The sequence below is a fragment of the Cervus elaphus genome, chromosome X (genome assembly GCF_910594005.1).
Source record: "Cervus elaphus chromosome X, mCerEla1.1, whole genome shotgun sequence".
Lineage (NCBI taxonomy): Eukaryota > Metazoa > Chordata > Mammalia > Artiodactyla > Cervidae > Cervus > Cervus elaphus.
This window is the reverse complement of record NC_057848.1, coordinates 157,547,390-157,569,176: the sequence shown is the minus strand read 5'-3', so window position 1 is coordinate 157,569,176 and position 21,787 is coordinate 157,547,390. Positions and strand designations below refer to the sequence as shown.

General features: G+C 37.0%; 1 protein-coding gene across 4 annotated transcripts in view; it reads right to left on the bottom strand.

Annotated features, from left to right (window-relative positions):
• SCML2 (Scm polycomb group protein like 2) overlaps positions 1 to 21,787 on the bottom strand; it is a 105,000-nt gene that overhangs the window by 42,894 nt on the left and 40,319 nt on the right. For all 4 annotated transcript variants that reach the window (XM_043897057.1, XM_043897055.1, XM_043897059.1 and 1 more), the window contains one exon: positions 16,817 to 17,060. In XM_043897057.1, coding sequence (XP_043752992.1) covers positions 16,817 to 17,060 — 244 coding nt within the window. The remainder of the gene's footprint in view (positions 1 to 16,816; positions 17,061 to 21,787) is intronic.

Here is a 21,787-nt window from a genome sequence, read left to right as displayed (position 1 = left end):
CTTGAATATTTTATAGCCTTAATTTTATGCACCTCTGTTATTTTTGACCCACCATAACATACAGAAATGAAAAGTGCTGCTTTATGTGGTATTTACTCAACACACAGTCATATAAGGAGGGAAAAATGGGAAAGATGTCTGAAAAATTACAAAATCTTAATTTTAAAATTTAGAGAGGTGAAGCACAAGTTATAGAAACCACATAGTCCTCTGGTTACCTGAACAAAGAGTAAAAGCAGCCATAATTTGTGGTTTTGGTTTTTTAAAAATGAGAATGAGATGGGGGTGGAGAGTAAAGCTACTTCTTGTCCACACATAAAAGCTTTGAAATACTTCTCAAAAAACTAACTTTGAAAAAGAAAATATGTGTGTGTGTGTGTATAACTGAGTTGCCTGGCTGTTCAGTAGAAATTAACACAACATTATAAATCAACTATATTTCAATAAAATTTTTTAAAAAGATTAACTTTTAAATAGTTCCAAAGGAAAATGTTACAAAGGGCAAAATAAGACTATAATATAAAATGACTAATTATATATTTTAAAGGATCAAAAGTTTAGATTTTAAAATCCACTCCCTTAAAATTTTAATTAAAAAACTAAACCATATACATGTGTGTGTGCTAGGGGAAGCACACTGACTGAAACTGCCCACCCTGGCCAGGCACCATAGTAACCATTTGCATGAGTTGTTTTACGACAGGAAATCCTGGTAAAGAACACGGAACTAATAATCCACCACCAACCGGAAGAGTTTGGAAAAGGTCAAAAGGAGACACCACATGTCAGACCATCTCCCAGAATCCTTCTCACTGGCATCCATCTTGGCTGAACAAGGTGTGCACCACCAGGAAGGACTGAGTCAGAATGATTGGCTAAAGACAACCCGGAAACTAATCCCATCACCATAAAACCAGAGACTGTGAGCCACATGGCAGAGCAGTTCTCCTGGGTTCCCTTACCATACTGCTCTCCTCCTGGACACCTTTTCCCAATAAAATCACTTGCTTTGTCAGCACATGTGTCTCCTTGGACAATTCATTTCCAAGTGTTAGACAGGAGCCCAGTTACGGGCCCTAGAGGGGCCCCCCTTCCTGCAACATGTGCATACACACGACATAAAATAAACCATCATTCAAAGAAGCAGCTAATAGTGCCCAAGATAATCATATTTAAAACTTTTCACTTTAATCTTAAGAGAAAAGTTCTTATTCATACAATTTATGTCTGAATTACCAACAAAGAAAATCTAATATGCCAGTTCTATCAATTATTCATAATCAGAAATGTTTTACAAACTTGTGATTGAAACGACATGTTACCACTGAGTTCCACTTGGAAATTAAAGTTGTTTCCATGAGGCAGGGGGTGAGGGACCCAAATAAACTGAAGGATTTGATCAAGAAAAAGAGTTAAAATGATCACTGACAGCATACTGTGCTATTATACAGGAATTCTTAGCTACACCTTTCTGATTCTAGGTTTTCCCCTCCTCCACATTTCCCTTCAGACCACAGGAATTCCTCTATACCCTTGGGATCCAGAAACTTTATACTCTAAGCATCTGGAAGCTTGCTGCCCTCTTTCCTGGTCTGTATGGCCACAAATGCTTAAAGAATTAGACTACACGATGACATTTCACACCAGTGTGGGTCATTAAGCTATAATCAATGAGGCATAAATCTGAAGCTAAGTTAAATAAAATTAGTTCATTAATGTTTTGGAAATTATACAAAGTTAAAGTTTAATTTATATAGTTAACTTTAAGAGTATTTAAGTACTTTTAAAGTCAGGTAGAATAGTTTATAAGTATTTATAAAACAAAAAAACTTTGAATATCTCACAATATTAGAAAAAATTAACACTGAATCAAATTTTTTAAAAGAATCCTGTTTCTGAGTTTCCCCAATTTCTCAGAACACTAAAAACCTACATTTACTGTGTTTATAAAATAAAACAGCAACATATTTGTTTACAAAATTTTCCAAATAAAGACAAGAAAAGTTTTTAAAAAAAAAATACATAGCCTTTAAAATAATGACTGACCCAGCTCTGATTCTAAGTTGCTAGATTCCAAGTCTTATTCTTCATGTATTAAACATTTGGACTTTAATGAAATGACTGGCTATAAATTCCAGTACGTGTATATGCTGGAAACAAAAGGAGGGCAATATGAAAAGAAACCAATAGTTAACCAACAGTTTACAGGGCATTCCTAAATTTATATCATTTATTTAGAAGAGAACTAAGATATAAGATATAAAAGGAAGGGGAAAAACCGAAACAGAGAACACTAAGATCAAATAAATTTTGCAAGGAAAAATCTACGTTGGACTTTGTTTTAGTTTACTTGACTCAGCCTTAAGTTGCCAAGGATACAGCAGCACACACTTCTTTCCTCTTTCTCAACAAATGCCCTGTTCAGGTCTCTAGAATAAATCTGATGAGCTGTGACAGAACCAAACAGAAGTAAAGGGCTTTGAAAGTAAAGGGTGAGGGTCGTTAACAAGAGCCAACAAAGGAAAATTTAAATAAACAAGAGGGGGAAAAGCCACTCAGCTTGCTTTATTTTTTATTGAAAGCATGTTTCTCAGAGGATTTCTATAGCAATGATAGGCCTGATAAGAACATAGCTCGTTCTGATTATAAAAGTGTTAACACCAGGGAAAAAATAGAAGAAGTTTTAAAGTAAATTAAATGCATTCTTAAAATTATGCAATTAAATTGTCTTTGCATGCATGCTAAGTAACTTCAGTCCTATCCAACTCTTTGTGAGCCCGCCAGGCTCTTCTGTCCATGGGATTCTCCAGCCAAGAATACTGGAGTGGGTTGCCATTTCCTCCTCCAGGGGAATCTTCCTGACACAGGGATAGAACCTGCAGCTCCTGCAGCTCCTCCATCACAGGCGGATTCTTTACCATTTAAGCCACCAGGAAAGCCTGAATTGTCTTTACTCATTAACTATTTGAAAAGGTTTTATGTGTCCTCTTTGATTTCTTTCATCAGTGTTTTATAGTTTTCTATATATAGGTCTTTTGTTTCTTTAGGTAGATATACTCCTAAGTATTTTATTCTTTTTGTTGCAATGGTGAATGGTGTTGTTTCCTTAATTTCTCTTTCTGTTTTTTCACTGTTAGTATATAGGAATGCAAGGGATTTCTGTGTGTTAATTTTATATCCTGCAACTTTACTATATTCATTGATTAGCTCTAGTAATTTTCTGGTAGAGTCTTTAGGGTTTTCTATGTAGAGGATCATGTCATCTGCAAACAGTGAGAGTTTCACTTCTTCTTTTCCTATCTGGATTCCTTTTACTTCTTTTTCTGCTCTGATTGCTGTGGCCAAAACTTCCAACACTATGTTGAATAGTAGTGGTGAGAGTGGGCACCCTTTTCTTGTTCCTGATTTCAGGGGAAATGCTTTCAATTTTTCACCATTGAGGGTGATGCTTGCTGTGGGTTTGTCATATATAGCTTTTATTATGTTGAGGTATGTTCCTCAAACAGATGGAGAAACATACCGTGTTCATGGATTGGAAGAATCAATATTGTCAAAATGGCTATTCTACCCAAAGCAATCTATAGATTCAAATGCAATCCCTAACAAGCTACCAACAGTATTTTTCACAGAACTAGACCAAAGAATTTCACAATTTGTATGGAAATACAAAAAACCTCGAATAGCCAAAGTAATCTTGAGAAAGAAGAATGGAACAGGAGGAATCAACCTGCCTGACTTCAGACTCTACTACAAAGCCACAGTCATCAAGACAGTATGGTACTGGCACAAAGACAGAAATATAGATCAATGGAACAGAATTGAAAGCCCAGAGATAAATCCACGAACCTATGGACACCTTATCTTTGACAAAGGAGGCAAGGATATACAATGGAAAAAAGACAACCTCTTTAACAAGTGGTGCTGGGAAAACTGGTCAACCACTTGTAAAAGAATGAAACTAGAACACTTTCTAACACCATACACAAAAATAAACTAAAAATGGATTAAAGATCTAAATGTAAGACCAGAAACTATAAAACTCCTAGAGGAGAACATAGGCAAAACACTCTCCGACATAAATCACAGCAAGATCCTCTATGACCCACCTCCCAGAATATTGGAAATAAAAGCAAAACTAAACAAATGGGACCTAATGAAATTTAAAAGCTTTTGCACTACAAAGGAAACTATAAGCAAGGTGAAAAGACAGCCCTCAGATTGGGAGAAAATAATAGCAAATGAAGAAACAGACAAAGGATTAATCTCAAAAATATACAAGCAACTCCTGCAGCTCAATTCCAGAAAAATAAATGACCCAATCAAAAAATGGGCCAAAGAACTAAACAGACATTTCTCCAAAGAAGACATACAGATGGCTAACAAACACATGAAAAGATGCTCAACATCACTCATTATTAGAGAAATGCAAATCAAAACCACAATGAGGTACCACTACACGCCAGTCAGGATGGCTGCTATCCAAAAGTCTACAAGCAATAAATGCTGGAGAGGGTGTGGAGAAAAGGGAACCCTCTTACACTGTTGGTGGGAATGCAAACTAGTACAGCCGCTATGGAGAACAGTGTGGAGATTTCTTAAAAAACTGGAAATAGAACTGCCATATGACCCAGCAATCCCACTCCTGGGCATACACACCAAGGAAACCAGATCTGAAAGAGACGCGTGCACCCCAATGTTCATCGCAGCACTGTTTATAATAGCCAGGACATGGAAGCAACCTAGATGCCCATCAGCAGATGAATGGATAAGGAAGCTGTGGTACATATACACCATGGAATATTACTCAGCCGTTAAAAAGAATTCATTTGAATCAGTCCTAATGAGATGGATGAAACTGGAGCCCCTTATACAGAGTGAAGTAAGCCAGAAAGATAAAGAACATTACAGCATACTAACACATATATATGGAATTTAGAAAGATGGTAACGATAACCCTATATGCAAAACAGAAAAAGAGACACAGAAATACAGAACAGACTTTTGAACTCTGTGGGAGAATGTGAGGGTGGGATATTTCAAAAGAACAGCATGTATACTATCTATGGTGAAACAGATCACCAGCCCAGGTGGGATGCATGAGACAAGTGCTCGGGCCTGGTGCACTGGGAAGACCCAGAGGGATCGGGTAGAGAGGGAGGTGGGAGGGGGGATCAGGATGGGGAATACGTGTAAATCTATGGCTGATTCATATCAATGTATGACAGAACCCACTGAAATGTTGTGAAGTAATTAGCCTCCAACTAATAAAAAAAAAAAAAAAGAAAAGGTTTTATGTGCTATAGTCTTTAAAAAAAATGGAAAAGCAATTTAAAAAGGTTCAAAAAAAATCCAAACTGTTTGAGAAATATTCAAAACAAATAAAAACAATGCAGATTTTTAAAAATTCATGAAATTCTACTAATTTAATATTATTTGTCCTTTTTGAAATGATTTAACTAAGCCCCCTTAGTTATTTAATATTCAAGTCAATAAGTTTAACAGTTCTGTACATTCTCTTAAAAGACCATAAATATCATTAAAAAGCAAATGACTGAGGAAAAGGTTTTGTTTTTATGACAAAGGGTTGATTATGTGCAACAAATGAATCACTCAAATCCACAAGGAAAGGAACAATAAGAAAAAAGTGGGAAAAGGTAATTAGCAGGAAAATGATAAAGGAATATTAATAATTAAAATAAATGGAAACAAAAAGATTCAACCTCACTAGTAATCTAAGAAATAAAAAATTTAAAAATAACATTTTTTAAAATAGCAAAAATAAGAAGATAATGCCCAAAGTTGACCAGAGAAGGAAAAAAACATTTTCACCCACCACTGAGGGGAGTGGATGTGAGTATACCTATCTGAATGACAATTTGTCAGCCTTAAAAACATACCCTCTGACTCAGCAAACTATGTAGATAATTAGAGAAGTGTGCAAAGATATATTCTTCGTATCATCTAATTTAATAACATAAATGTGTAAAAAGCCTAAATTCAAACAAAACAGAAGTTTCGATAAATAAATTATGGTACAGCCACATGATGGAGCACAAAACAAGTAAAATTGAAACTGGATGAATGTACTTCACGTGGGAATACAGTCACAAGATATCATGAAAAAAGTAGACAAAAGAGTGGAGTATGCAGTATAATTTTTCAAACTGAAACCATGAATTAATTTAGACACAAATGTAACATACCAATACATTCTGGTTTAAACTACAACAACAAAAAAGCCACAGATAAAAGTCCCCATTACCACCCTATACCTCTTTCCAAAAATAATCACTATTACAAATTTGTATAGCCTTTCAGATCTGTTCTATGTATTTATTTATATATATCTATAGTTAAATATAGAAATACATACTTATTTTAACTTAATGGTATTATATTGTATGTACTAGGGAGGTTGTTCTTTTCAATTAATACATCTTATTAATACATTAGTACATCTTTCTTAGTAAACAGGAACAGTCTCATTCTTCTAAATTCTTCTGTATGATTTTTAAGAATAAATATGCTATAACAACATTTTTCTACTGCTTTGCTGTGTCTGTATTCTTAAGCTGTATGTGTAAAACAAAAATTTTTAAAAAGCATTTGAAGCCAAATACAGATAAAACTGTTCGCCATGGTTATCTCAGTATGCTTTTCTCATTGTTCTGCTTGAAGCATTTATTACTTTTTCTATTAGAGAAAAATTATATTAAAAATAATAAAAAATAATTTAAAAACATTTGGCTTTCAAGGATATATCACATTAGGATTTCCATGATGGTCCAATGGTTAAGAATCCATCTGTCAATGCAGGGGACACCAGTTCAATCCTTGGTCCGGGAAGATTTCACAGGCCACGGGGCAACTAAGCCCATGTGCCACAGCTACTGAGTCTGTACTCTAGAGCCTGCAAGCCGCAGCTACTGAGCTCAGGCTCTGCAACTACTGAAGCCCACAAGCCACCACTACTGAAGCCTGCATGCCATGGAGCCCAAGTTTCACAAGAAAAGCCACCACAGTGAGAAGCACACACACCACAACAAGAGAATAGCCCTGCTCACTGCAACTAGAGAAAACCTGCACAGCAACAAAGACCCAGCACAGCCAAAAATAAATAAATAAAAAGAATACCACATTATGTCTAAGAAATGATACTTCTATATTATAGCTGTCATTTAGTGAATTATATATTGGCTAAAGTAAATGTTTTCTCTACTCAAAAACAGTATTTCAGCTTGTGTAAGTACAGTACTAACACTATTAATCTATCTGTAATTAATAAGCAATGCTTGAAAAAAATAAAATGAATCATATATGCAATGTCTCTGAACATCAACTAACAACATTTAACCATACTCTTCCCAGAATCCTACAGTTCTTGTGGGAACATCTGTGAATCTTTACATATCAGAATGTGGCACCAGGGGGCATATCTTTGTTTCTATTCTACTGCTTCCAAATACTATTTTGGCACAGGTTGGACTGTGTATGAAAGTCACTGGTCATGTCCGACTCTGTAACTCCATGGACTGTAGCCCACCAGGCAACTCCATTCATGGGATTTTCCAGACAAGAATACTGGAGTGGGTTGCCATTTCAATTTGCAAGGGATCTTCCCAACCCAGGGATCAAACTCAGGTCTCCCCCATTGCAGGCAGACTCTTTACCATCTGAGCCACCAAAGAAGCCAGGTTGGATTACTTGTATTCAAAAAGTAGTTATAAATGAAACCACAAAGCTACAGTAATCAAAACAGCAATGGTATTGGCACAAAACCAGACATACAGATCAATGAAACAGAACAGAGAGCCTACGGTCAATTAATCTCTGACAAAGAAGGTAAGAACATACAATGCAGAAAAAGATAGTCTTTTCAACAAGTTGTGTTGGGGACCCTGGACAGCTTACATGTAAACCAATGAAATTAGAACACTTCTTCACACCATATACAAAAATGAACTAAAAATGGTTAAAAGACCTAAAAAACACATGACACCATAAAACTCACAGAAGAGAATATAGGCAAAACATTCTCTGATATTAATTGCAGCCATACTTTCTTAGATAAGTCTCCCAAAGCAAAAGAAATAAAGAGAAAAAAATAAACAAATAAGACCTAATCAAATTTAAAAGCTTCTGCACAGCAAATGTAACCATCAACAAAATTAAAAGAAAACCTATAGAATGAGAGAAAATATTTGCAAATGATGCCACCAACAAGGGGTTAAGATCCAAAACACACAAAGAATTCATACAGCTGAACATCAAAAACACCAAACAAACCAATCATGAGAAAACTCATACAGACATTTCTCCAAAGACACACAGTTGGCCAACAGGCACGTGAAAAGATACTGAAAATCACTAATTATCAGAAAAATGAAAATAAAAGCCACAATGAGGTATCATCTCACACTGGTCAGAATGGCTATCATCAAAAAGTCTACAAATAATAATCAAGCATCTTCTCCAACCACAATGCTATGAGACTAGGTATCAATTACAAGAAAAAAAACTGTAAGAAACACAAACATATGGAGATTGAATATGTTCATAAATAACCAACAGATTACTGAAGAAATCAAAAGATTTCTAGAAACAAATGACAATGAAAACACGACAACTCAAAACCTGTGGGATGCAAGAAAAGCAGTTCTAAGAGGGAAGTTTTTGCAATACAATCCTACCTCAAGAAACAAGAAAAACACTGAACAGACAACCTAACGTTACACCTAAAACAACTGAAAAAAGGAGAACAAAAAAACTCCAAAATTAGTAGAAGGAAAGAAATCATAAAGATCGGGGCAGAAATAAATGAAATAGAAATGGAAGAAACAATACTAAAGATAATAAAACTAAAAGTTGGTTCTTTAAGAAGATAAACAAAATTGACAAACCTCTAGCCAAACTTATCAAGAAAAAAAGAAGAATCAAATCAACAAAATTAGAAATGAAAAAGGAGAGGTTACAACAGACAATGCAGAAATACAAAGGATTATAAGAGACTATTATGAACTATATGGCAATAAAATGGATAATGTGGAAGAAATGGACAGATTCTTAGAAAAGTTCAATCTTTCAAAAATTGCAGAGGAAGGAACACATCCAAACTCATTCTACAAGGCCACCATCACTATGACACCAAAACCAGACAAAGACAGCACAAAAAAAGAAAACTACAGGCTAATATCACTGATGAAAAGATGCAAAAAAACCTCAACACAATTTTAGCTAACAGAATTCAGCAATGCATCAAAAAGCTCATACACCACGATCAAGTTGAGTTTATTCCAGGGATGCAAGGATTCTTCAATATACGCAAATCAATCAGTGTGATACGCCATATTCAGTTCAGTTCAGTTCAGTCGCTCAGTCATGTCCAACTCTTTGTGACCCCATGAATCGCAGCACGCCAGGCCTCCCTGTCCATCACCAACTCCCAGAGGTTACTCAAACTCATGTCCATTGAGTCAGTAATGCCATCTAACCATCTCATCCTCTGTCGTCCCCTTCTCCTCCTGCCCCCAATCCCTCCCAGCATCAGGGTCTTTTCCAATGAGTCAACTCTTCACATCAGGTGGCCAAAGTATTGGAGTTTCAGCTTCAACATCAGTCCTTCCAATGAACACCCAGGACTGATCTCCTTTAGAATAGACTGGTTGGATCTCCTTGGAGTCCAAGGGACTCTCAAGAGTCTTCTCCACAGTTCAAAAGCATCAACTCTTTGGTGCTCAGCTTTCTTCACAGTCCAACATCCATACCTGACCACTGGAAAAACCATAGCCTTGACTAGACGGACCTTTGTTGGCAAAGTAATCTTTCTGCTTTTTAATAGGCTGTCTAGGTTGGTCATAACTTTCCTTCTAAGGAGTAAGCATCTTTTAATTTCAAGGCTGCAATCACCATCTGCAGTGATTTTGGAGCCCAGAAAAATAAAAGTCAGCCACTGTTTCCCCATCTATTCACTATGAAGTGATGGGACCAGATGCCATGATCTTAGTTTTCTGAATGTTGAGCTTTAAGCAAACTTTTTCACTCTCCTCTTTCACTTTCATCAAGAGGCTTTTTAGTTGCTCTTCACTTTCTGCCATAAGGGTGGTCTCATCTGCATATCTGAGGTTATTGATGTTTCTCCCAGCAATCTTGGTTCCAGCTTGTGCTTCTTCTAGCCCAGCGTGTCTCATGATGTACTCTGCATATAAGTTAAATAAGCAGGGTGACAATATACAGCCATGACGTACTCCTTTTCCTATTTGGAAACCAGTCTGTTGTTCCACGTCCAGTTCTAACTGTTGCTTGCTGACCTGCACATAGGTTTCTCAAGAGGCAGGTCAAGTGGTCTGGTATTCCCATCTCTTTCATAATTTTCCACAGTTTATTGTGATCCTCACAGTCAAAGGCTTTGGCATAATCATATTAACAAATATAAAAATCACATGATAATCTGAATAGATGCAGGAAAAGCCTTTGACAAAATTCAGTACCAATTTATAATTAAAACTCTTCAAAAAATGGGCATAGAAGGAACCTACCTCAACATAGTAAAGGCCATATATGATAAGCCTACAGCAAACATTATTTTTAATGGTGAAAAACTGAAAGCATTCCCCCTAAGATCAGGAACAAGACAAGGATGTCCACTTTCACCACTATTACTCAACATAGTTCTGGAAGTCCTAGCCACAGCAATCTGAGAAGAAAAAGAAATAAAAGGAATCCAGATCAGAAAAGAAGAAGTAAAGCTCTCACTGTTTGCAGATGACATGATACTGTACATAGAAAACCCTAAAGATAGTATCAGAAAATTGCTAGAGCTAATCAGTGAATTTAAGCAAAGCTGCAGGATACAAAATCAATACACAGAAATCACTTGTATTTCTATATACAGTAACAATGAAAAATCAGAAAGAGAAATTAAGGGATCAATCCCATTCACCATTGCAACAGAAAGAATTAAATATCTAGGAATAAACTTACCTAAGGAGACAAAAGAACTGTACACTGAAAATTATAAAACACTAATGAAAGAAAGATGACTGAACAGAAGGAGGGATATTCTACGTTCTTGGGTAGGAAGAATCAATATTGTGAAAATAACCATACTACCAAATGCAATCTACAGATTCAATGCGATCCCTATCAAATTACCAATGGCATTTTCACAGAACTAGAACAAAAAGTTTCACAATTCATACAGAAACCCAAAAGACCCTGAAGAGCCAAAGCAGTCTAGAGAAAGAAGAATGGAGCTGGAGGAATTAACCTTCCTGACTTCAGATTATACTACAAAGCTACAGTCATCAAGACAGCATGGTATTGGCACAAAAACAGAAATATAGACCAATGGCTAAAGACAGAAAGCCCAGAAATAAACCCACGCACCTATGGCTACCTTATTTTTGACAAAGGAGGCAAGAATATACAATGGGGCAAACATAGCCTCTTTAATTAATGGTGCTGGGAAAACTGGACAGCTATATGTAAAAGGATGAAATTAGAACACTTCCTAACACCATACACAAAGATAAACTGAAAATGGATTAAAGATCTAAATGGAAGACCAGAAACTATAAAACTCTTAGAGGAAAACATAGGCAGAACACTCAAGATGACATAAATCAAAGCAAGATCCTCTATGACCCACCTCCTACAGGAATGGAAATAAAAAAAAAAAGCAAACAAGTGGACCTGATTAAACTTAAAAGCTTTTGCACAGCAAAGGAAACTATAAGCAAGGTGAAAAGACAACTCTCAGAATGGGAGAAAATAATAGCAAATGAAACAACTGATGAAGGATTCATTTCCAAAATATACAAGCAACTCATACAACTCAATACCAGAAAAGCAAACAGCCCAATCAAAAACTGGGAAAAAGACCTAAACATATTTCTCCAAAGAAGACATATAGATGGCTAACAAACACATGAAAAGATGCTCAACATGGCTCATTATTAGAGAAATGCAAATCAAAACTACTATGAGATATCACCTCACACCAGTCAGAATGGCCATCATCAAAAAGTCTACAAAAAATAAATGCTGGAGAGGGTGTGGAGAAAAGGGAACCCTCTTCCACTGTTGTTGGGAATGTAAATTGATACAGCCACTATGGAAGATGGTATGGAGATTCCTTAAGAAACTAGGAATAAAACTACCATATGACCCAGCAATCCCACTCCTAGGCATATACCCTGAGGAAACCAAAATTTAAAAAGACATGTGTATCCCATTGTTCACTGCAGCACTATTTACAATAGCTAGAACATGGAAGCAATCTGGATGTCAACTGACAAGATGAATGGATAAAGAAATTGTGGAACAAATACACAATGGAGTATTACTCAGTCATAAAAAGGAATGCATTTGAGTCCATTCTAATGAAATGGATGAACCTAGAACCTATTATACAGAGTGCAGTAAGTCAGAAAGAGAAAGATAAATACCGTATTCTAATGCATATATATGGAACCTAGAAAAATGGTACTGAAGAATTTATTTACAGAGCAGCAATGGAGAAACAGACATAGAGAACAGACTTATGGACATGGGGAGAGGGGAGGAGAGGGTGAGATGTATGGAAAGAGTAACATGGAAACTTACATTACCATATGTAAAATAGATAGCTATTTTAAAAACCAGGGAATTTGCTGTATGGCTCAGGAAACTCAAACAGGGGCTCTGTATCAACCTAGAGGGGTGGGATGGGGAGGGAGATGGGAGGGAGGTTTAAAAGGGAGGGGATATATGTATACCTATAGCTGATTCATGTTGAGGTTTGACAGAAAACAACAAAATTCTGTAAAGCAATTATCCTTCAATAAAAAAAAATTTTTAAGTAAATTTAAAACTGTAAAAAAAAATAAAATTCTACCAGGAAAACACACACACAAAAAAAAAAATCTACAATAATAAATGCTGGAGAGGGTGTGGAGAAAGGGGAATCCTCTTACACTATTGGTGGGAATGCAGATTGGTGCAGTCACCATGGAAAACAGTAAGGAGGTTCCTTTAAAAACTAAAAATAGAGCTACCATATGATCCAGAAATCTCACTCTTGGGTATACATCCAGAAAAGATGAAAACACTAATTTGAAAAAATACATGCAACCCAGTGTTCACAGAAGCATTATTTATAATAGCCAAGACATGGAAACAATCCAAATGGCCATCAACAGACAACTGGTTTAAGAAGATGTAGTATGTGTATGTGTATATATATATATGAAGTGAAAAGTCGCTCAGTTATGTCCAACTCCTTGCGACCCCATGGACTATACAGTCCATGAAATTCTCCAGGCCAGAATACTGGAGTGGGTAGCCTTTCCCTTCTCTAGGGGATCTTTCCAATCAGGGATCAAACCCAGGTCTCCTGCACTGCAGGGGGACTCTTTACCAGCTGAGCCACAAGGGAAGCCCAAGAATACTGGAGTGGGTAGCCTATCCCTTCTCCAGCAGATCTTCCCAACCCAGGAATCGAACCGGGGTCTCCTGCATCACAGGTGGATTCATTACCAACTGAGCTATCAGGGAAGCATATATATATACACACACACACAGATACACACACACACACACAGTTTATAGGATTACAAAAATACCTAATTAAAACATACAACAGTAATAACATGAATTTGAAGGGCATAAATGGGTAGAATATTCTAAGTTTCCTTTATTGGCTTAATGCAGAATAAAGATATTAATTTCAGACTTCCTTTAAGAAAATATGTTAAAATTCCTAGAGTATTATAAAAACAGAAAATATAGTGTATAACTTCCAAACAAGAGGGGAACAAATGGAATAAGAAAAAATAATCCAAGGATAAGAAAAGAAACTAGAACATGGAAAAGGCAAGACAAATAAAAAGCACAAAATAAGATGGCATATTGAAAACGCAATATATTTGTGATTACAATAAATATAAATAGATTAAAAGCTCCAGTTTAAAAAAACAGACTAGCTGACTGGCAAAAAAAAAAATTAAAATCAACTATCTGTAAGAAACGCATCTCTTTAGGACAGATAAAAGTTGAACATTATAAAGAGAGAGAATTACGCCACATTTGATAGTGTTGAATACTTATTTACTTAAAATATTTTTCTCTTCTGTTGTTGGGGGAATCAATCTAACGAATCTCTTACATTTATATATATTGTTTCTCAGTGTCCTAAATTGAATTCTACCATCTACCCATCTCTTGTGCTTCAATAAAAAAAAAAGTTTGGGCTTCAAACCACGTGCAATGGAAACACCTGTGCCCCACTCCGGACCTACTAATTCAGAACACCTAGTCATGAGTATCAGGGTATCAGCCTTTTAACAAGGTCTCCCAGTTGATTTAAGTGTAAGAATTACTGATTTAAATATTGACCCACAAGGTTCTGTCGGTCCTCGTCTACCTTCTGTTACACATGCACCAAAAATAACACCCAAAACTTCTACCAGTTATTGTTTGTTGTTTTTTTTAATTTTTTTTCATTTATTTTTATTAGTTGGAGGCTAATTACTTTACAATATTGTAGTGGTTTTTGCCATACATTGACATGAATCAGCCATGGATTTACATGTGTTCCCCATCCTGATCCCCCCTCCCACCTCCCTCCCCATCCCATCCCTCGGGGTCTTCCCAGTGCACCAGCCCTGAGCACTTGTCTCATGCATCAAACCCCACCAGTTACTGTTATCAACAGGATGTGTAAGCTGCCTTACCTCCACAACCCCCACCCCTGCCAATAACTAAAATCCCACCTGACACAAAGGGTATTTATTTGAATGAACCTGATGATTCTCAAAGCCGCTGTGTCAACCAAGACCTAATTTGTAGGCATCAGATCTGCATGTGCATCAATCCAATGGACATGTCCACCAGGATATCCTAAATTACCCTGAATCAATCAGTTAGGATTAAATTCAGCTAACAGTAACAGAAAAGCGTAAAATAGTGGTTTACATAACACAGAAGTTTATTTCTCTCAAATAGTCTGGAATAGGTTAGTATAAAAATTCTGCTCCACAAAGTTCTCAGAGAGTCTGGCTCCTTTCTGCTTTCCACTTCAAAATGCCTAGAATATGGTCCCCATTTTATAGTTCAAGATAGAGCTCCATCCAAAACAACCACATTTCTAACAGCGGAACAGAAGCAAGAAGGGAGAAGGGTACATTTACCTCTCTGTAACACACTACCTGTGCTTTTATCCCATTGATAAGGATTTAAGTGTCAAGACCATAACTAACTGCTAAAAAGGCTAGAAATCTAGTCTTTATGTTAGTCAGCCAAACTGTTACTAAGGGGAGAAAAAGGGGGGAGACCAGATACTGAACGACAATAGCATTCTTGACTACACCTTCCGAAGTTACCATGTCCCAACTTGAACTCATCAGTTTGCAGAACACACTGCAATTTCACACCTTTGTGATGTCTTTATCTCCTACCTTTATCTCCATTCTGCCTGGCAAACTCCTTCTCCTCTCTTAATACTCACATCATGCATCTTCTTGTGAAGCGTTCCCTTACCCAACCACCATTACCGCCAGCCTAAACAAGCCAGATGTCTTTCAGCCACCTTCACCTCTAGCATGTATCTCTATTTTTACACTGTTAATTTTGTATTGTATCTTTTTAAAAAGTCTATCCCTCCATTCATCCCTCTCCCAGTAGAAGGTAAACTTCTTGAGGGCAGAGACTATGCCTTATTTTAGTATCATATGTACATAAATCTGTATCATATTAAATTTTACAAAAATCAACCATTAACATCTGTTACCTAAAATTATGACAGCAGGGAACTGGCAAAAAGAGGTACCTAATAAAAAGAACATCATGGTATGTAGTACTGCAGAATAATGGGATGTCTTAAAGTTCCAAATTACATAAGATTCTACTAGCAGTTACAAGAACATTATGGCTATATGCTCATATTTAAGTACTGCCTTCCTCCACACACGTTACCTATTCATTTCCTACACTCATCTTTCTTTTCTTTCTGGTATAAATTAACATAGTGGAGTAAATTTTAAGTAGATTTATATTTGATTCCACTAATAAGTTCACATTTAACTTGGATCAAATGACTGGGTTCTGTGCTTAGACTCCAGTTAAATCTCAGCAGTTATTTCATCACAGAAGACCAGGTTAGGTATGTCTATGTCCTTGGAAGAGTCAACCAAGGAGCTTCAATATTTTGATGTCTTTTTTCTGAAAGAAAATATCTACGCTAGATAACACAGTATTCAACTTAGGAAGCACAGCATTACAACTGATAAACACTTGACTGAAATAACATAGTAAATAATATACTAATTTGTGATAGCTTTCATAGTCAAAAAGTTTTAACATGCATAAGTAAAATCTTTATAAAAGTAAAATCTTAACACTATCAAAGCACCAATTTAACTTGAAAAATCAACCAAAATCATGTAAAACATGTATAACAATTGCTATGCCCAACCTTTAAAAAAAATCTTCAAGATATTAACAATGGGATGCCATGTGTAATTTTAAATAGGATAGCAACTATAAATGTAGCTAAGCACCCCAAAATGCTTACAGCAGCAAAGCTTCAATGGTGTAAATGTGGCCTGCAGCTTTGCCCATATTGGCCAGTGTGGTCTATCAATTCAGACCATGATGTTGTGCTGACCCTCAAGAATTCTAATTATAACCTTATACCTTGAGTTCTCTAACCTGAACAGTGCCCTCACTGTTCTGCCTGCTGTTCCTCAGTTAGGTATGAAGTTCTACCCTCAATGTCAACAGCAGTTAGATCTAACTTCAATAAAATAAAAGAACATGTATTAGTTAGTTATTATCTTACCATTACTTCCTAGTGGTTGTAATATATCTCCTGTCAGGTTACACCACCCAACTGGGAAAATATCTCGACAATCATACTTGCACCAATAATCGAAAGCTCCGCTCCAGCCATCAAATGTGATATAAACTTCATCTCCTTTAACATTTCCAATAGTTGCAGGGCAGATCAGATAAGGGTTCTTTCTGTCTACAGCTTCAAGTTTCATTCCCACTTTAAAATTATTTAGAGGTGGCTTTGGTGGTTCCTACCAAAATATTAGAAAAAAAAGTTTTCATTGTTAAGATGTATTAAGAAGCATTTGCTCAACTATATTCTTACAATCTTCAGCAACCAAAAATTAAGCTTCATGTTTATCAATTAAATACGGGAAGAGACAGTTCTCACAGATCCCTTTGAAACTCTGCTCTACAATATTTCACTTACTCTGGAGCATAGTCAAGAACCTAGAAGAAAACAAAACCAGCCTGATGGTCATTCATTCATTCAAGAAATATGTATTACATACTATGTACCAGGAATTTACCACTCATAGGCAAACAAAAATATCAAGATCCCTGTTCTTGTAGACATTACATTCTAATAGTGGTGGTAACAGTGGTTGGGAGGCCAGACAGGATGAAGGGGAGGAAGCAATAACAAGAAATTTTAAAAGAGGGAGTCAAACAAATCTAAAAATATGTAAATTATAGAGTAATTTGAAAGATAAGTCCAAAGAGAAGGAACAGCAGCAGATAATATCTAAAAAGAAACTCAAAATATAAAATGTAGATACAAGAACATGAAAGTCACAGTCTGGGGTCATTTATGATATGCAATCCAGAAACAAATATTTAAAAGCATTCCTTAACTACAAAAAGCTAAAGCATACAAATGCTAACAGGATTCTTAGACCAAGGGCTACATTAAAAGCAACATCTTCTTTTTTTCCACTCTGCTTTTTATCCCAGTATATGGCACCATCAGCAATCCAGTTACCCAAGTCAGAAACCTGGAAATGGCCCTAGACCTGTGGTTCTCAGCAAGACTAAACATTAGAATCTCCTGGGGCCACAGTGCCAGAGATATTGATTAAACTGGTCTGATATAGGGCTTAGGGCACATTTTAACTGCCCAGATGATTCTACTGTGTATCCAAGGCTGAGAACTACTACCCTAGACGCATCCTTTCCCCCAACACTCGGATTCAGAGACTACAACCTGCCAACTGTACCCCCTAGATCTCTAGAATAACAACATTAAAAGTTAACTTTCTCTTCATTAAGACTTCCAGAAATCAGAAAATAAATAGTATTAGGGAACACATTATAAAAAGGTTAACCTTCAATTTCCTCTATTTCTTTGAATTGTTCACTTAAGAAGGCTTTCTTATCTCTCCCTGCTCTTCTCTGGAACTCTGCATTCAGTTGGGTGAATCTTCCCCTTTCTCCTTTGCCTTTCCCTTCTCTTTTTTTCTCAGCTATTTGTAAGGCCTCCTCAGACAACCACTTTGCCTTCTTGCATTTCTTTTCTTTTGGGATGGCAAAGCAGAGACATCACTTTGCTGACAAAGATCCATATAGTCAAAGCTACAGCTTTTTCAATAGTCATGTACAGTTGTAAAAGTTGGACCATAAAGAAGGCTGAGTGCCGAAGAATTGATGCTTTCGAACTGTGGTGTTGGAGAAGACTCTTGGGAGTCTCTTGGACAGCAAGAAGATCAAATCAGTCAATCCTAAAGGAAATCAACCCTGAATATTCACTGGAAGGACTGATGCTGAAGCTCCAATACTTTGGCCACCTGATGCGAAGAGCCAACTCACTGGAAAAGACCCTCATGATGGGAAAGATGGAGGGCAGGAGGAGACAGGAGCAACAGAGGATGAGATGGTTGGATGGCATCACCGACTCAATGGACATGAGTTTGAGCAAACTCCGGGAGATAGTGAAGGACAGGGAAGCCTGGTGTGCTACAGTTTGTAGGGGCGCAAAGAGTCAGACACAACTTAGTGACTGAACAAAAACAACCACCTTCAATTGTTGAGTATATGCACAGTTTAAATATTCTCTATATATTCATTTAATTCTCACAACAGTCCTATGAAGCCAGTGCAGTTATTATACCCATCTTACAGATGATACAACTGATGTACAATGGCCTGACTACACCATAAGTATCAGAGCTAGATTTTAAGTCTAACTAGCCAACTTTCTGGAACACTCTACACCCCAACATCTGCCAAACCAATTCCAACTCTTCCACACCTCAAAACCCAGTTCCCCTGGTCTCTTTAAAGCTTCCCTGAACAATGCCTGCTATTCCGAGGCCCACCAAAGAGGCACTCTTGCCTTCAACTGTGAAACTATTAAAATGTGTTCACTCCTCTGAGATCTTTTTCACAATGTTATTTCCAGCACAGTACCCAATGGCAAGCATTTTTTTAAATGAATGAACCAAAGAATCACCTGGAGAACAGTAAACAAGCTCTGAACTACCTCTTTCAACAAGATATAATTTTTAAAACCTATCTGGTATATGGGTTCCTTTTTAAAATGTCCCCTTTAAACCCATCTCATCATCCCATGCTTTCTCTGTTCCCTCAGTCATGTCTGACTCTTTGCAACCCTATGGACTATAGCCCACCAGGCTCTTCCATCCATGGAATTCTCCAGGCAAGAATACTGGAGTGGGTAGCCATTCCCTTCTCCAGGGGATCTTCCCGACCCAAGGATCAAACCCAGGTCTCGTGCATTGCAGGCAGATTCTTTACCATCTGAGCCACCAGGGAAACCCCTATTTCTTCTAAATTTCATGAATACCCTATAAATTTTCTTACACAAGTATTAATAGAGCTCTAGAAGAAAACAAATTTTAATTTGTTTCATAACAAATTAACTCTTTTTTCATAACACAGTAAATGAAAGGGTTTTATCACAAAACAACCAACCTCCTTCCAGATTTAGATAATTTGCAAAATGGTTCCCTCTGCTGTCAACAAAAGGTAATGATACAAAAGTTGCTTTAAGATATGTTTTAAAAGAATATAGTTTGTCATTATCCATTCTTGAATGACTTCCTAAACACAAAGATACAATTTGCGAAAGCAAAAGTTTAAATAAAAAGGGATCATTCTCTTTTCTTTTACTGTAAGAAAATGATTCTGTTCTAAAAGGTGGCTAGCAAAGAATGGCCTTTTAACCTCCCTTCTTGCCTACCTACAATATGGTTCTTCTTACAGGCTATTTTCTCCGATATCCCACTGATTGAAGCCAGTCTTAGCATTATCTACATTACCCTTCTGCCTGAAATATTTTTACCCTTGTAGTCTCAAGGTTCATTCTCTCCCTTTCTTCACATCTTCACTCAAATGGCACCTTCTCAGCAAGACCTTCCTTGCCAAAATATCTAAAACATCACCCCTTTGTTGTCCTTAGCATATACAACTATCAAGCATAATATAATGCATTTATTATGATTTACTATAAATTTACTCAGCTAGAAGGTAAGCTCCATAAAGGAAGGAGTCTTTTATAGCTACGTTTACAGCTATATTCCTGGAGTCTACCTCTGATCACAAACTCCTATCCTTAAATTTCTACTTCCTTACTTTTAATCAATTACTTCGATTTCATCAAGAATTCTAGTCCTTTAACCTTCATTTATTCATTTACAAATATTTACTGAGTGCCTACTAAGTGCCAGACACTACTGAAGGTTCTTGATGTATATTGGGTTGGCCAAAAAGTTCATTCACACCAACGAACTTTTTGGCCAACCCAATATTAGCTGGCAAAATAAACAAAAAACCCCACCTGTGCACTGCTCACATGCTAGTAAAGAGAAAGATAAAGAACATAATAAGTAAAATATATTCTATGTTATAAATGATAAATGCTTTGCAGAAAGACAGAGCAGAGCAGAGCAAGGGAGATCCAGAGAGCAATGTAGGGGAGGGGTTGTGAGATTATAAATAGGGCAATCAGGGCTTCCCTGGTTGCTCAGTGGCAAAGAATCCACCTGCCAATGCAAGAGACACCGGTTTGATCCCTGATCCAGGATAATCCCGCATGCTGTGGAACAACTGAGTCCATGCACCACAACTATTGAGCCCGCACTCTATAGCCCGGGTGCCACAACTACAGAAGCCAGTGTGCCCCAGAGCCTGTGCTATGCAACAAGAGAAACCACCACAATGAGAAGCCTGAACACTGCAACTAGACAGTAGCCCCTGCTCACCAAAACTAGAGTAAAGTCCGTGCAGCAGCAAACACGCAGCATGCACAGCCATAAATAAATAAATAAAATTCTTTAAAAATAAATAAACAGGGGAATCAGGACAAGCCTCATCTGGAAGGTGACATGTGAACAGACGCCCAAAGGAGATTATTAGCCAGTTATCTAGAGGAAGAGTGCTTTAGGCAGAGAAAACAGCTAGGAACCAAGGCCCTAAAACAGAAGACGTGTCTGAAATGTTCAATGAACAAGAAGAGTGTGGCTAAAATGTAGTATGCAAGTAGGAGGACAGTAGGAAACATGGTCAGAGAGATGAGGGGTCATATCATGTAGAATTGTGGAGGCCACTGTAAGAACTCTGGCTTTTACCCTGAGTGAATCAGGGAGCCCCTGGATGACTTTGAGGAGAGGAGTGATATAATCTCGCTTATGTTTTTAAAGGAATACTCTGGTTGCTATGTTGACAACAGACTGTAAAGAGATCAATAAAGAGGTGACTCAGTAATCCAAGTGCGAGATAAAGGCAGCTTATACCAGTCTGACAGCAACTGAGATGGCAAGAAGTAGTTGGATTTCAAATATATTTTAAAGATAAAGGAAATGGAGTTTCCATATGGACTGGATGCAGTGTGTGACAGAAATAAACACCAAGGATTTGGCTTAAGCAAATGGAAAGACAGTTGCTATTCCTTGATATGGGAAAGGCTGCAGGTTGAGCAGTTTGATGTCTATTAGACACATCCCCAAGGAGGGATACTGAG